Raw genomic sequence first — 12,687 nt, 5'->3', positions numbered from 1 at the left:
GCCATGGTGTTTATCATTCCTCAAGCTGTGGCTTGGTCAGCTCAGTGCTGAACTGTGTCCCTCCCTCCTGCTGCCCATCAGAAGGTTCCTCCAGGCACTAATTAGGGGCAAGCAAGTCATTATTACCTTTGTCTAAATCAATGTTCTTTGCTGGGAAGCTTCTGGCTTGCTCAGCCTTCTCCTTCAGGATGTTGTTTTTGTAATCTGTGTGAGGGAGGAGCAACATTCAGACATCAGAATATGGAAATAGTTTTACAGGGAAGACAGATGTGCTCAGGCCTTCTACTCTAGGTCTGGCACCTCTGAGGAGTTGGGATATGGTTAGTAGCTGATACTTACCCAGCCTGATGTCTTCACTTTTGTGTGGAGTCAGATCTGTTGTGTCTACTGTAAATTCTTTCAGATTCACATCCTTTCTGAAAAGGGAACAGCAGTGGAAAATGGTGTTGTCACATGCTTTAACCACTGGGCTCCTTTCACACTTTTTCACAACAGATTTTTCTGATGTTACTTTAGATTGTTTAATTTACAGTGGCTATTTGCTGTATTTACAGTGAATAGTTGCAATATACCTGGATGTCTTTTTTCCCCATGTGTTTGTCCAGAGTTTAGAACAAGGACCAGCCAATCAGTACTGGAACTTCCCCATCTCTTCCACTTTCACAAGGTGTAATAACCCCAGTGCTGACCTCACCTCACAGAGGGTTTACACCACATCTGTGGATTACTCCTCAACACCAACTCCTAATGACATCCCACAGAAACCTGGAACTGTGAAACCAGTTCCCAAAGTAGAATAAGAGGAAACGAATTGCCAAATCAACCCTACAAACCATTTTTTCCTTCTGCTTTTCCCTCCTAACCAGATCCTCAGCTGAGGGTTGGGGCCATCAGTTCATTTTGACACATTCTGATCGTAGGTAATAAACTCTGTACTTATACTTACTCTCCATATTTCTTCACGTTGTATTCATAACCTAAACAGGGAGAAGGAACAGAATGAGCAGTTGCATCCAGGAGAGAATCACTGCCCTGAGCACAGTGTTCTGCAGGAATTAGTTGTGGAATCCCCCCTGCTGCCCCAGGAATATCCCCACAGGGATGGTTTTCCCTGGCCCTCACCTCTCTGCCGGCGCTTGCGGGTGACGAGGACGACGACGATGAGGAGGACGATGAAGAGCAGCAGAGTTGCCAGGATGTAGCCCAGCTGCTGGAAGAAGTGCATCCTGCTCTCAGGGATGATGACATTTATGACATTGTGGCCCCTGACAACGTTTGGATCTGAAAGCAAAGAAGGAAAACAGGTTGATCGTTGTATTTGGCACCCGAAGCAGGTTCATGTGTGGGTTCATTCCTGGACCTGAGAGGTGAGAAACTCCTCTGAGCTGCAGAGTAAAAGGCAATTACTGCTTGATTTACACCACACTGCACCTCTGGCAGGTGGCAGATGCCTGTGCTCTTCCCAAGCCCATGATTCCCAGGAGTAGGGAGCATGAACAGTGGCACATTCCTTCTTGCTGCCTGTGCCTCAGGGAGTTCTTGCTCACTGCAGAGGGGAAGTGCAGAGAGAAGTCACCAAACCAGTCCCAAAACCTTCAGAGGGTATCACAACCCTCCCCTGGGTCCCTCACAACACACACACCCCACACTGCTCCAGCTCCAGGCAGCCAAAGTATGAAGCAGCTCCTCCCTGCCAAGGCTTCTAATTTACAGGGTGGGAGGAATTTTCAATGCCATAGAATGAGATTCCTTTGAAATCAAATTAAAAAAAAAAAAAAATCAATAAAGTAAATAAAGCCCCCCCCAAAAAAAAATCCCATAAAGAAAGGCCAAGATTCCATTCCAGCTATGGGTGCAGCAGCATTTCAGCTCCACAGCATAGGGGAAAAAGGAGGTCCCAGACTTGTACGTGGAACATTTTTGTAGATCTCAAATAAATAGGTCAATGTTTTACACATATAAAGAGGAAGTGAAGGCTCTGCTTGCAACAGGCACAGGAATGGACAAATCCAGCCCAGGCACAGACTGGAAACCCATAAGAATGTGCTGGGAGAGGTTTTTTCTTTTCAAAACAGAGCTGAAATGGCACCTTCATCCCCTGATGGAACATTCACAGAGCATCAGGCAAGGACCAGGAGGGAGTTCTGACTTAGCATTCCCTGGGGAGTTCCCCCAGCAAATCAGTCAGAGGGAATAAGGGGAAGGATGGGGGGAATTACCTCCAAAAGTCACAGCCCCATGTACCAGATGTTACTGTGAGGAATGCTGACATTTTGGGCAGTGCTGGCACACTGACTGGGCCCAGTTTGGCAGGGAGTTTGTTTCCAGTGTTTGAAAACACCAACCCAGCAACAATAAAATCAAATCAGAGGGGACAGAAAGCACTGTGAGACCAGAGATATTGTTTGCTAATGCCAGCAGCAGATCTGAGTGATGCCATTCTCCAACTCCTTGCTCCAAAGCAAACGCTGAGTAAAAGTGCTCTGAGTTAGTAGACTAACACTAGTTACACCCTGAGCCTGAGAGCAGAATGGAGCTCCTGCTTAAATTCCAAACAGGATGAAATTTCCTGTCTGGAAATGGCTTCAGGCCTTGCAGCAATGCCAGAAACTATAGCTGCTTGCTGAAAAAGCTCATTGTTTTTGTTTCTGTTATCTCCTGATGGTTCATTTTGGCTTGATGTCCTGTTCCCCAGAAGAATTCCAACCAGTTTTCCATGGAATGGGGCAATCCCTCAGCTTTTCCTGCTACACACCAACAGGGCACATCCCAGCAGTGGGTTGGAAAAGGCACTCTGGATATCTCTTGCACATTCCCATGGACTCAGCACATTTTTGTGTGTGGTGCTCTCAGCCCAGCTGAGAGTTCACTGCCCAGAGGGGACAAAGCTCTTCCAAGGCTGCTCTTTTGGACACTGCAAATGGCTTTTCCCAGAGAGGAAAATTCCTCCAGCACTCAGGGCACTGCTGGCAAACTCAGCCAACCCTGGCAGGTTAAATTACTTGTAGGCTCCATCTAACCTCTGAGCAGGTAGGGAACAATTCAGCAACAACAGCCAGGAAAGAGAGGAATAAATTCCTGCAAACAAGATCTAGTTTCCATCTACACAAGGTGATGTGGATAATGCTCAAGGGCTGCAGCAAAGCAGTGGGGTCTGTGTGTCCTGGGCTCCCTGTCAGCTCAGCCCCAACATCAGCCTCTCCTCAGCCCTGTCTGGGCTCTCTGGACACCAACCTCAGTCCCATGGGAGAGCCTTAAGGTTTCTGTGACTTGCAGAAGCCAATTCTAAAGAAGAATAGGTCTGGTTAAAAATGTATGAAGCAAATCAAAATTCTATATTAAACAGGCAATAAATATTAAACCACAATGAATATTTTAAAATGTTAATCAAGAACTATACCCTAAAGACTTTAAAATAATATTAAACTTGGGGGGGTTTTATTTTCTTTTCCAGCCTGAGCAAAGCCTGATGGGTTGGAGCTTGGACAGGCTGTCAGATGAGAGCTCACTGCAGAGGAAAATATGAAAATTGGTTTAAGACACACACATAAAAAAAAAAAAGCAAAGCTGAAGGGTGGAGGGAAATTCCTGGTCCTGCATGGTTTGGCATCTTGCACAGCACAAACACCCGTGCAAAGGGGAAAGAAACACAGTAGTGACATGTTGTAACAGCAAAGGCAGAGCAGCACCAACCCCCTGCACACACCTTCTCCAGAGCCGTGGGAGCAGTGAGGACAGGGAGCCTGGAGCAGGAACAGCTCCTTTGCCTCAGGGCCTGTCAGCACTGCAGGATTGGATCATAGTGTGTTAAGGGCTTGGAATGGACCTTGGAGAACATCCAGCCCCAACCCCCTGCCCTGGGCAGGGACATCTCCCACCAGAGCAGGTTGATCAAGGCTGATCCAACCTGGAATGAACATTGCCAGGGCTGGGGCAACCACAGCCTCCCTGGGCAACCTGTGCCAGTGTCTCACCACCCTCCCAGGGAAAACTTCTGCCTAAGATCTCATCTAAATTTCCCTCTTCCCATTTCTCCCCATTCCTCCTTGTCCTGTCCCTGCAGCTCCTAACACAGATCCCTCTGCAGCATCCCTGGAGCCCCTTCAGCTCCTGGAAGTTGCTCTGAGGTCTCCACACAACCTTCTCCAAGCAATTGCCCTGGAGCAAAGAAAACAGAAGCTGGCCTGATGTCCTCACAGCACTGCAAGAAGGTGACTGACCCTGATGGATGGGACTCTCCACTCCTGCTGCACAGGATCCCTCACTGCCATGGCCTGTGTGCAGCTCCAGGTGGACCAAGGTCATGGAAACAGCTTGGAAACATCTGAGCCCAGACACAGAGCCAGGCTGGCTGAGCTCTTCAGAGCCCAGAAGTGCAACTGTAGATACTTAGCTCTTCCCCAACCAGGAGAGCCACTTGCAGAGGGCACTCACCTACAGCCGGAGCGATGTTGTGAGTTGTGAGGTTCACCACCTTCTTCTCCCTCACCGGCTCCGTCACGGAGACTCGGTAGATCCTGCGCTCGTGCAGGCCACAGTAGTGATGGTGCAGGTGGCAGGAGTAAGTGCCTTCATCTGCACTTTCCAGCTCTGAGATCCTCAGGGAGAAGTCCCCCAGGGCGAAGGCCGTGTCGGTGATGTTCATTTTCTGCCTGAGGAACAGAGGGCCGTAGGAGCGGCGCTCGCCGGACGCGTAGAGGTCGATGAGGCGGTCGGCGCGGTCGTGGGGAACCCCTGGGGGCTGTCTGTCCCAGTGCACCACCTGCTGCTCCTCCTCACTGTGCCGTTCTGTCCAGATGTGGTCACGATTCACGCAGGGAAGCATCACTGTGCTGCCTTTCAGGGCCACGATCACAGGCTTCTCCCCGTCCCAGTACTCACTGACCTCCTCAGCTGTGGAGACAACACGGCCTTGGAGTGCAGCTTCACACACCTAAGGACACCCAGGCACACCTAAGGGTGCTCTCAGACCCTGCAAGTCTCCAGGAACCTGGGAGTGCCACAGGGCCTGTTCACACTGCCTTCAGCAGTTAGTAAAGAGATACAGAACCACAGAGAATCACAGAATTTTCAAGTTGGAAGGGACAAGGATCATCTAGTTCAATGACGGCCTTGGAGTGCAGCTTCACACACCTAAGGACACCCAGGCACACCTAAGGGTGCTCTCAGACCCTGCAAGTCTCCAGGAACCTGGGAGTGCCACAGGGCCTGTTCACACTGCCTTCAGCAGTTAGTAAAGAGATACAGAACCACAGAGAATCACAGAATTTTCAAGTTGGAAGGGACAAGGATCATCTAGTTCAATGCTTGGCCCAGGACACCCACAATGCACCATGTGCCTGAGAGTGTTGTCCAAACACTCCTGGAGTTCTGTCAGCCTTGGGGCTGTGCCCACTGCCCTGGGAGCTGTTCAGTGCCCAAACACCTCTGGGGGAAGAACCTCGTCCTGATAACCAGCCTAACCCTCCCCTGACACAACTTCAGGCCATTCCCTCAGGTCCTGCCACTGGTCACCAAAGAGAAGAGTTCAGTGTCCCTCCACTTCCCTTCCTGAGGAGGTTATATCCAGCTTTATCTTCTACATCCTTGGTCAGTGCTTTAAGCAAGGCCAATTTCTTCTCCTTCTAACTGAGAGTTAATCTCCTGCTGCAGAAAGCAGGAAGTGTATTCTCTCCACAAACTAAGAATGGAACGAGGCTCTTCAATATGCTGCATCCCAATCCTCCAGGCAGGAAATGCTTTTCTACCCACAAACGCCCTAATTACTGGAGGAGTTGGAGCAGAACTGCTCTGGATTTTGCTCTTGAGAAGGACTAACAGGAGAACCAAAACACAGAGGAGCAGATTGGGGTGTTTTTATTGCATTGAAGCTGTGAGAGCAGCAGCAGAGGAGATGGACCTCTCTCCTATCCCACCCAGTCCTCCAACAGCTTCCCAGCACAACCAGCCCCAGCAGCTTCACTTGTCAGGCTGATTGAAATGAGATGGTGGTGGTGCCTGTGTGGCATGGGTGGCACACACTGCAGCTGCCAGCAGTTTGCTTTCAGGGCTGCACTGAAGGTGTGGTGACTTGAGGTGGGTTTTTAAGTACAGACTGCTCAGGGCAAGCTCAGCAGCCAATGCACAAGGCAGAGCTTTGTGGCTAACCTGAGTGATGATGGACTCTTACCAGGGATGTTCTACTGCTGGAGCAGCAACAGGACATTTGCTAACTGGGCTGACCAGAGTAAACATTTAACTGGCTCCATGCACTGTTTGGCACATGCCAAGAAAGGAGAGAGGTTCATAAATACACACCCTGAATAAAGTCTCTGAAGCTCAGGGAAATGGACAGCAAACAGCACAGTGAGCACCACATCTGCTGATGCTTCCCAAGCCTCTTGTGGCACCTGTGCCCTGAACCTGCAGGACCCTGCAGCCACCCTACTGTCCCCTGACACAGGGAGAACAGCAAGCAAGGCCTGCAGTGAACCAGCACACTGTGAATCCAAGAGTCCTGGTGGCAACTGGACTCCAGCTGCCAGCCCAGGTCCCTCACAAAAGGAACACCATCAGCCTCACCTACCTTCCTTGGTGATGCCTAGCTGGATTTTCACAGTTTCATACAAGTGGCAGTAGTGGTGGTGAAGATTGCAGGAGTATATGCCTTCATCACTCTCTGCAACACCTGGTAGGGCAGGGAAAAGAAGGGAAATTGAATGTTTTATACACAGACAATGATTACAAAGTCATTTACAGCTTCCCAAATCCTTGTATGGATGCAAAAAGAGCTTTAGACAAGAGTTCTAATCCATCCTTTTCACCAGAGTGGGTTAAACAGAGACAAATCATCTTATCTGATATAATAATTGATTCACCTAATATAATAACATATTCAGTTTATTTGCTCTTGTGAGGAAGATGTTTGTATTAACAGATGGAAAGAGAAAGCTGATTTGAGTTTAGCTGAGAGCAGACACAGGAAGAGTGATCACTGAGTGTTTATAGTGCAGGAACTGAAACACAATCAAAGCTCCACAAAAAGCCCAAGTGGCTTTCAGGTTGTTACAAATTCTCTTTCAAAATGAATCTGTTACAAAAGCAAAGAAAACACGATTGCCAGAGCTTCAGAGAACCTCACAGAACCACTCAGGTTGGAAAAGACCTCCAAGATCATCAAGCCCAACAGAATGACAGAATATTCAGAGCTGGCAGGGAGCCACAAGGATAATTAGTTCAACTCCTGCTCAGGACACCTCAACAATCCAACATGTGCCTGGGAGTGTTGGCCAAACACTCCTTGGGGCTGTGCCCACTGCCCTGGGGAGCTGTTCAGTGCCCAAACACCTCTGAGGGAAGAACCTTGTCCTAATATCCAACCTAACCCTTCCTTGACACAACTTCAGGCCATCACCAACTAGAGCAGAGCACCAAGCGCCACATCCAGTCATATCCTGAACACCTCCAGGGATGGTGACTCCACCCCCTCCTTGGGATCCCCATTCCAATGCTTGACAACCCTTTCCATGAAGAAACTCCCCCTGAGAATTTCTCATTAGACAGACATTTATTTATTCACAGAAAACATGCTGCAAAAGTGCCAGTTTCACCGAGAACCACAAAGCTAAGTTAGCCATGAATCCTCCACTCTGCAGACAGCACAGGCAGAGAAGCTGCTGGTTGAGTACCTTTGATGACCAAGGAGAAGTTGCCATCTGTAAAGGCATTCTCAGGCATGAATATCCTCCCTCTGTTGTAGGAGCTGTAGACACGCTGATCCCCAGCTGAGTACATGTCACACAGCCTCTCCATCTTGTTGTCCCCATAGTAGGTGCTGTAGACATCCCAGTGCACCACGCGTTGGCGGTCGTTGAGGCGATCCTGGGTCCACACCATGCGGTGGCTCTTGCAGGGCAGCAAGGCCTGAGAGCCCAAGGGGGCACTGATGTTCAACACAGACACCACCACACTGGCTGGGTTTGAGGCATCAGCTGGGACTGGGAGCAAAGAGCAAATGGAGTTACCAGGTTAACGGTGGAGAAGAAGACACTCAGATCTGTCTTAGAATCTCCTAACACCTTCCAACCAAAAGGATGTGACTTGCAAGAGCAACACAAAGAACTCTCATGGAGAATCACAGACTATCCTGAGTTGGAAGGGATCCACAAGGAGCAGAGTCCAACTCTTGGCCCTGCACAGGACACCCCCAACAATCCATGATGTGCCTGGGAGTGTTGTCCAAACACTCCTTGAGCTCTGTCAGGCTTGGGGCTGTGCCCTGGGGAGCTGTTCCAGTGTTCAAACACCTCTGGGGGAAGAATCTTGTCCTGATATCCAACCTAACCCTGTTCCAGTGCCCAAACACCTCTGGGGGAAGAACCTTTCCTTAATATCCAACCTAACCCTGTTCAATGCCCAAATACCTCTGGGGGAAGAACCTTTTCCTGATAAAGAAATGCAGTATCACACTTCAACATACAAGGTTCACATCCATGGAAGTTAGCAATTAAACCCCCAATGCATGCCATGGAATCAGGGTCCCTCTTCATTTCATCTCCTGGTCACCAAACCAGACAAGTTCCAAGGATGTCACTCACCTGAATATGAACACACAGAACCTGCCAAAGCAGAAAAGAAAGAGAATGTTACTGAAAACAAAAGGGGAAAACCACTACAAAGACACTCAAAGTCAGCAGACACCTCCTCTGTGATCCATCTATTCCTCCCATTCATCCCCAAGACTCCAAACCAAACTCCTACAAAGCTGATGGTGGCAGTAATGGATCTGTAACTCTGCACTATGCTGGGTCACCTGTCAAATCAGGAGTGATGTGACCTGGCTGTTTCACTCCACACTCTTGTCAGGGCTCTGCTGGGCAAACACATCCCAGAGCCTCCTGCTCACATTCCTGCCCTGCACACTTACCACTGCAATGCTCTGGATGCAGCTGCAGCTCTCTCCAACTCCCATGACTCAGCTCCACACAGGAAGAACTTTGCAAGAGATGAACCAATGCCTTTGTTTCTGCATTTCTCTGGTCTAGTCCCCCTTGCTCTGTGTAGGAGGGGTCTAGAAGGTCTCCTGGCATCATGTTTTGAGGGCAGGATTCAGATTCCCAGCACAATGCCATAATTCATCACTCTAACCACTCAAGCCCAAATGGGTTGCACCAAGATCATTAGATGTTTTGTCTTGCTAATGTCAGAGGCACAATGTCCTGCAGACAAAGGCTGGTTGGGTTTTTTTAGCCTTGGGATGGATGAATTTCCAAAGAGAACTAATTAACTCCAGACTGGGGCTATTTTAGCACATCCCCAGTGCATGGGCTGAGAATAAACTTCCCTTTTCCTATCACAAAACACTGGGCAGGGATAGGAGAGGACAAAACTGAGCAACACTGTGAACTGCTAGCTCAAAGACACTCCAAATGGAAGGTGTTTTTTCTACATTTACACTCTCAGCACCACAAAGAGAAAAAAATAAAACCTTGGACAAAGTCTGTGCTGTCTGGATATAAGAAAGAGCCATCATAATTTCACCATTTGATGGTCTCTCCTAACAAGACTCAAATGCCTGATGGTGAGTAAGCTGCCAGGCTCTGTCTCTGTGTTTTTTTCTCTCTGATTTAGCTCACAAACACAAAGGAATGATACAAAGCTGTTTCACAGCACCAACTCAGCTTTCTGCAGTCTCACTTGTGACAGGACACCCAAGTCCCAGCACAGCAGCATCCCCTGGTATATCAGTGTGACAAAGCAATCAGATGTGTCTGAACGGGTGTTGTTTGCCCTGTGGCCAGGGAACAACTCAGTGTGACCACAAGAGCAGTGACCTGTGTGCTCAGAGGGATGTCTGCATGGACAGCAAATTGATCTGGTGCTACAGAAACATCCTCTCCTGGCTCAGCCAGAGGAATGAATGCATTTACTGCTTTCCTTTCCTCCTGCAAGTTAATGTGAAAACCACTGAGCCCAAATGCAGCATCGTAAAGCTGATGACTGCAAAGGCATCCACTAAGGCATCCAACAGCTCTGCTCAGCAGCCTGGCCCAGCCCTAAACCCACAACAGCACCAGCCCCTGGTTCTGGACCTTCTAGCTGGTCTTGCTGCCATGGGAAGGACCATCCTGGCCCTAACCCACCTGTGGCCAGGTGAGGCTGCTGGAGCCCTCCTGGCTACATGCATTTCTCCAGCACTTCCAAACTCAATTCCCTGTAAAACAAGGAGTTTTGAGGTTGTCTGTAGTGTCACAGCTGCTAGATAAGGAAAGTTTGTGTCTTGTGGGTTGGAACAGCTTTTTCCCCCCCACTCTTTAAGCTTCTCCCAGCAGCTCCCTCAGGAGCTCAGTTACACACCAGGGTCTGTCTAGTTCTGCCCCTCAGGGATCAGGAGATGCTGCTTTCTGTTGGGAAAAGAGCCTGTGGATTCCCTACCTGCATCTTATCACTATTTTGCCTTGCTGAGTTGCCACACAAAGCTGGAGAGCCCCAGGCTGCAGTGACAAGAGCACCACAACAAAACCCACCCCAGATGAAGCAGCAGTGAAAGGCTGTGTTGGAGCTGAGCACAGAGACTGTGAGAAAGGGTTTCTCACTGCATGTCTGTGCACTTACACACTCTGGACATTAGGTTTGGGTGTGAAATTTGCCCTGGGAGATCATCCAGAATCAAATGGTAGGTGCAAATATCAAACAGACAGTGACACTGCAGCCAAGAGCAAAGTTCTAGAAGGGAAAGAAAGGACAAGAGGCACAGAAACTCCACCAGACAGAGGGGGATGAACTGATTGTTGTCATGCTGGGAATCTGCACACATCCATCAGGGCATGGATAAGACTCAAACTGATTTGACAGAGCTGTAAATGAGATCACTCAGAAATCTAAGGAATCTGGAATGTCTCTGGTCTCTATGGCTGGAGAAAATGGAATTTAAACCAACTGACCTTCAATAACCTGAACACAGAGCAGCAGGGAGAGAAGGAATAAGACTTTTTCCCTTTTCAGTGTCCTCCTGCTATGGGACCCTGCTCTGAACAAAGCTACTGAGCAAAGACAGAGGTATCCACAGCCCAGTAAAGCTGACAGCTTGGGAGCTACAGGACTGGGGTGCACTGGAAACAGTTATTTGGGTGAGTCACACTTCCCAACCTGCAAGTGTGAAACCAAACAGTAATTCTTCACTTAGTGAAAGCTCAGACTTGTGTAATCCCAGGACTTCAGGACCTGGGGCATCAAACCCACCAAATACCTTCAGAGTTGTCAACACAGAACTCACTGTGGCTTCCAGTTTAAAACCCCAAGTGGATGGATAATCTCTCTGTGTGCTGTCCCCACAAAAAGAAAACACCAAGCAGACATCTCCGTGCTGTCCCCTGACACGTTCTGTGCTGACTCAGCAGGATCCCAGAGGTACTCTGTGGTCCCACAATAGAGGAAGAGGAAAGCAGCCTGCAAAAGCATTTCTTAATCCCTTGTAAAAGGCAGAGCCAGCTCTTACTTCTTGAATCCCATCCACTTCTCAAGAAAAGAACGAAGCCACAGAAACTGTGAGCAAACTAGAAGCCTCAGGCTGTGAAAGACAAGACTCAGAGCTCTCTAAGCAGTGTTCTTGGAGCAGGTCAAACAGAAAACTGTCCTTTGAGTCTTGCTGGAACAATCCCATCACTTCTGTCCTCCTAGGGACAGCTATTGGCACAGGAGCTGCTGCAAGACCCTGTCTCACACTGGAAGCTGAAAGGCTACCAGAGCTGAATAGGAAACTGCAAACACACATGCTCCACGGGATGTGACAACAGCAGCTCTACCTGCAGAGCTTCTGCTGACCTCAGGAAGAGCCTGGACACCAGTGCCAGCAGAGTGAGGATAAAGAAGACACTGGAGAGATGAATGTCACAGCTCACCAGGTGTGTGGGGAAACAGCAGCCTGGGAGGTTCACACTCCACTTGCCTCAGTAAGCTCACTCATCTCACACCTTCTCAACTGTCTCGTCTGCCTCAGCTGCTTTTTCCTTTTGAGAAAGGCAGTGGCATCACCTTTAAGTTAGGGGCACCAAGGGATGGTCTAGTCCTACAGAAAGGACATGCTCTTTGTGGAATCTGTGTGTGTGAGATTCCTGATTTCTCCCACAAATCCCATTGTCTATCCAGGGGGTTTAGTGGTCTCTGCAGAGCCATTACACAACCATTGCAAAACCAGCAGCCTGTGCCACCATGCTGTTTCCAAACCCTGTGGGGAATGGCAGTGGCTCCATCCTGACTCCTCAGGGAGCTGATCCTGTGTCCAGGAGGCTGTAATGGCTTAGGATGCAGCAGCAGCAAGGTGAAAGCTAAACAAATGAGCTCAGCTCTCTTCTGGCAGCCAGTTTGTTTAAACCCCACGGACCAGTAACCAGGAAAAACATCTGGGCTCATCTCAAAGAGAGCAGCACAGTTCCACCTAGTCTTCTCCACCACCTGCCCCCACTGGCCTGGCACTGCAGGACTAAACTTCACAGTAAAACCAGATTCCCTTTCCGAGCCAACTGATGGTCAAACCAGGCTCTGAACTGGCCTTTTATCTAAATCTCTGTGTTTGTTTATTTTTAAAGGCTTCCTGGGACAACTTTCCCACCAGCAGAGTCTTCCACCCTCAAAAGGGATGTCAGGGCTGCAGAGCCCTCAACTACCCCATCCAGTCCCAACAATTCCAACACCTCCCTGCAGGTAGGA

The 12,687-nt window shown here is 49.1% G+C and overlaps 1 protein-coding gene across 1 annotated transcript in view; it reads right to left on the bottom strand.

Moving 5' to 3' along the window:
* The window catches only part of MXRA8 (matrix-remodelling associated 8), a 15,222-nt gene that overhangs the window by 825 nt on the left and 1,710 nt on the right, over positions 1-12,687 (bottom strand). Inside the window, exons 2-9 of the mRNA XM_009069744.1 lie at positions 8,577-8,597; positions 7,668-7,976; positions 6,566-6,667; positions 4,435-4,893; positions 1,123-1,281; positions 947-977; positions 340-416; positions 127-204 (exon numbers count right to left, since the gene is read on the bottom strand). Of these exons, the coding sequence (XP_009067992.1) occupies positions 127-204; positions 340-416; positions 947-977; positions 1,123-1,281; positions 4,435-4,893; positions 6,566-6,667; positions 7,668-7,976; positions 8,577-8,597 (1,236 nt within the window). The remainder of the gene's footprint in view (positions 1-126; positions 205-339; positions 417-946; positions 978-1,122; positions 1,282-4,434; positions 4,894-6,565; positions 6,668-7,667; positions 7,977-8,576; positions 8,598-12,687) is intronic.

This window comes from Acanthisitta chloris, unplaced genomic scaffold (genome assembly GCF_000695815.1).
Source record: "Acanthisitta chloris isolate BGI_N310 unplaced genomic scaffold, ASM69581v1 scaffold22702, whole genome shotgun sequence".
NCBI classification, from domain to species: Eukaryota; Metazoa; Chordata; class Aves; order Passeriformes; family Acanthisittidae; genus Acanthisitta; species Acanthisitta chloris.
The sequence above is the reverse complement of the archived record's forward strand: the minus strand, read 5'-3'. Positions and strand labels throughout refer to the sequence as shown.